The 4,190-nt window shown below is 34.6% G+C and overlaps 1 protein-coding gene across 1 annotated transcript in view; it reads right to left on the reverse strand.

The window, feature by feature from the left end:
- The window catches only part of LOC104984445 (E3 ubiquitin-protein ligase XIAP), a 13,301-nt gene that overhangs the window by 4,097 nt on the left and 5,014 nt on the right, over positions 1–4,190 (reverse strand). Inside the window, exons 4-6 of the mRNA XM_010834156.1 lie at positions 3,613–3,712; positions 2,404–2,482; positions 1,695–1,737 (exon numbers count right to left, since the gene is read on the reverse strand). Coding sequence (XP_010832458.1) covers positions 1,695–1,737; positions 2,404–2,482; positions 3,613–3,712 — 222 coding nt within the window. The remainder of the gene's footprint in view (positions 1–1,694; positions 1,738–2,403; positions 2,483–3,612; positions 3,713–4,190) is intronic.

The raw sequence follows: 4,190 nt of genomic DNA on the forward strand, positions 1-4,190 counted from the left end.
GTGTCCATTATCAGGTGAATGGATAAGTAAATTGTGGTATATTCAAATGCTAAATAGCAAGGAAGAAGAATGAACTACTTCCACAGACAACATGGATCAATCACATAGACATGATAAGCAAAACATCAACATAATCATGAACCAGAGACAATCGAGTACATATTGTATGATTACATTTTTAAGACGTTCAAATCTAATCTATGGTAACAGAAGTTAGGATATAACTTGGGGGTAAATATTGATTGTGAAAGGGCCTGAAGGAGCTTTCCAGGGTGGTAGAGATGTTCTGTATCCTGATCTGGGTGATGGTTAGATGAACCTCTCCCTCATACCATATACAAAAATTAATTCAAAATGGATCACAGACCTGAATGTAAGAGCTAAAAGCATAAAACTCTTAAGGACACTAAAAAGAAAGTGAAAAGACAACCCATGGGATGGGAGAAAATATTTGCAAATCATATACTTGACATGGGACTTATATGTATAAAGAACTAAAATATATAAAGAACTATTACAAGTCCATAATAAAAAATCAAGTAATCAACTAAAAAAAAGGCAAAGGAGATGAACATTTTTCCAAAGAAGATATACAAATGGCCCAAAAGCATATGAAAAAAATGCCCAACACCTTTAGATATCAGGGAAATGCAAATCGACTAAAAACACTAATCCTAAACCAGAGCAAGAGTCTCAGTCAAAAGCATATATATGTATATATATAGTATTCTCTTGTCTTCTAATCTTTAAGATACTAAATAGATGATGCTTTAAGTATAGGGAGGGCTTCCCTGGTGGCTCAGTGGTAAAGAACATGCCTGCCAATGCAGGAGATGTGGATTTGATCCCTGGGTCAGGAAGATCCCCTGAAGGAAATGGCAACCCACTCCAGTATTCTTGCCTGGAGAATCCCATGGACAGAGGAGCCTGGTGGGCTACAGTCCATGGGATCGCAAAACAGTCAGACACAACTTAGTGATTAACAACAACAACATGAGTATAGGGAATGGGGAATCACCAGACATATTTTAAACTAAACTTTATTATATTTAAAACATGATGACTAGGTTGAGAATGAGATCTGTAGTGTGATGTAGGATTCTGAAGACCACTAATGCTTTGTAATGTAACTGTGGGCTGGTCACTTAACCTCTCTGAAAAGTTGGATAATAATATCATTCTTGTTTAACATCTTTCTTTGTACACTTTTAGTTTGTAAAGATGTCTATGATGAGTAAATAATCTTTGTGATTAAAAAAAAATCTCTACCTTTCTAAAGGGAATAGGATATAAACAAACCAAACCACACCCCTTTATGAAGTAGCTGGGGAAGGCAAAAAGAAGCATCCAATAATAGCACATCAATAGGACATTGGATTCATGATCTTGGCTAACTAAAGAAACTCTGTTGACAAAAATTCACTTAACTCTTTTTTGGGAGATTTTAACAGAAATGAAAATGTACAGCTTACAGCTGTTCCTCTCGAACTTGGAAAATCTGTTCAACCTCTGAACGAATGTTCCCAATACATAAATATCCAACTTAAATGTATAGGCACTTCATTAATTCTTAAGTTTATAGCAATCTTATCTCAAAGAAAAATACCTTGAAAGAATCGGCTTACCTTTGTACCTTATAAATAACAGCTGTAATACTGGCAATGAAATTAAAATATTTTAAAAAGTATATTTACCAATTATTTCAGTTAACAATGGTGCTCTTTCAACAGTTCTCCCCTAAAATACAAATAAGAATTGTAAGTTAGAATTCTTTTTGGTAGAAGGCAATTACCTCAATTTGAAAAATTATGTTTATCGTGAATTTATAAATTAGCTTTATTCCAATTCAATATATGAATATTCACAAGAGGCATAGCCTGATGAAGCTCGAAGTTAAAAGATTCCAATCCACTCACTTTACAGACAAGAAGCTGAGGCTCAGGGAGATTAAACAGTTCATGGCAGGGCCATAATGGCAACTCTTGTGTCTCATTCTAGTCCAGGGCTCTTTCCACAAAGTACTGATGCCTTAGCCACCCTAGGCCACACTATCAATTTAGGTATGTTTTTGAGATTTTAAATACTGTCTGTGAAAAGTTAAAACTATCAGTACAAAACACATTATACAAGTCTAATTTCAGAAGGCTGAGGGATTTAAGTGTTTTAGTTCTTCAAGTCCATTTTTGCTTACAGTGATACTTAAATTGGTTCATCCTGATCTCCTTTTCACAAATTTGCTTCAGCTTAAGAAAAACAAGCACTCTTCAAGATCTCCCATTTAGGCTCATCATACATTATTAATTTAAAATACTATACTGTGAATTTTACACCAAGAAATGTGTAATACATAATATTTGAAATACATAATATTTGAAAATGTGTATTCTACAATATGTGACTTACCAGAGACTCCTCAATTGAATGGGTTAAATGAATATTGTTTACATATTCTTCTCCCTTCTCTTCTAACAGATATTTACAGCTAAACAAATAAAAGAAGGTTAAACTTTAGTAGCTCATCAATTAGTAAAGTATAAGTAAAGATAGAATCATCTTAATTCTATTAACTTGTTTTTTGATATTTCTAGAGAGCCACCAAATAAAATGTTACTCAATTGACTATCCAACTATCATTTTAATGTTAAAAAATGTTCCCTTTGTTATCTTAATATGCTAATATTAGTAGAGCAAAAATATCAACTTGAGAACGTTGCTTTTAAACAAGTTATTAAACTAGCACCTTGACATTTAAAAACAAGTCTTAAATAGTTAATCTTAAAGAGTTTTATTTAGAGATTAACCAATTGTACATTTTAAAGGAATCTTTTAGGCTTTCAGCCTTTCCTTTTAAGAGTGTTTCTGTGATTCATGGGGTTGCAAAGAGTCGGACACGACTGAGCGACTGATCTGATCTGATCTGAAGGTTAAGACTTCCAAATCATTCTGAAGTTTTAAGTTGTACTATTTTGTAGGCCAAAAATTCACATCACTGTACACTACACATCTGTGTGCCTTAAAGAGGCAAGATGGTAGAAAGACACTTAGAATATGTCATCATTCTAAGATGCCACTGATTGCAAGCAGCATGATTATACTATGTATAGTATGTATACATGTATACTACTATACTATGTATCACCATTGCCAATTAAATTATGACCCACCACCAGATGTGTCCTGATTTCAGAGCTGAAAATGTGAACAACTGTATGTCTTAGAATCAGTGAGATTCAGTAATATTTGCTAGAGGGTGTGATGGGTTCTCAAGGAATTTCCTTGATAACATGGGCTCTCATGCCCATCATTAAAGAGCCTACTTCCAACAACAACAAAAGCATACATTCCTAATTTGGTGTTTAGAAATAGCATCATCTGAAAGTCACAGGTATGATATATAAATGATGAATGTTTTGGTCACCGGAAAAGGCTTAAGTGTTTTGGTTTTTTTTTTTAATGTATATAAAGTAGGTGACCCCATTTTTATAAACATGGTGTGAATTTCAAGCCATTGGTGAAGGTAAAAATAGTTGAGGTGAAAAGTTGTTTAAGTCTTCCCGCTGCATATGTACTGGCCAACCTGCCTGTCACTGAATGAATATTTAAATATCTTACCCTGGAAACCACTTAGCATGTTGTTCCCAAGGGTCTTCACTGGGTTTCCAATCATTTAGCCCTCCTCCACAGTGAAAACACTGTACTTTATCACCTTCACCTAAGAAACACACAAGTAAAAACACATGTATTTGTGCAATTACAACCTTACCCAAAAATAGCCTTTTAAATACTATAAAATTAAGCATTTATAAACTACATGAAAAGCTCACACCTTAAAATAAGATATCTGAATTCACATCTAAGTAATAGATAAGATCATTTGAGGAGGAAACACACACTAAATTTACTGATTCAATTTGAGGTATTTTACAGGAGGCTTCCTTTGTAGCTCAGTCGGTAAAGTATCTGCCTGTAGTGCAGGAGACCAGGGTTCGATCCCTGGGTTGGGAAGATCCCCTGGAGAAGGAAATGGCAACCCACTCCAGTATCCTTGCCCGGAAAATCTCATGGACAGAGGAGCCTGGTGGACTGCAGTCCATGGGGTTGCAAAGAGTGGGGCATGACCGAGCAACTAACACTTACTTACAGGAGACAAAAATAAAATTTCCCAATTTTTATGTGAAAACTTTGTAATT

Source organism: Bison bison, unplaced genomic scaffold (assembly GCF_000754665.1).
Source record: "Bison bison bison isolate TAMUID 2011002044 unplaced genomic scaffold, Bison_UMD1.0 scf7180017845393, whole genome shotgun sequence".
NCBI lineage: Eukaryota > Metazoa > Chordata > Mammalia > Artiodactyla > Bovidae > Bison > Bison bison.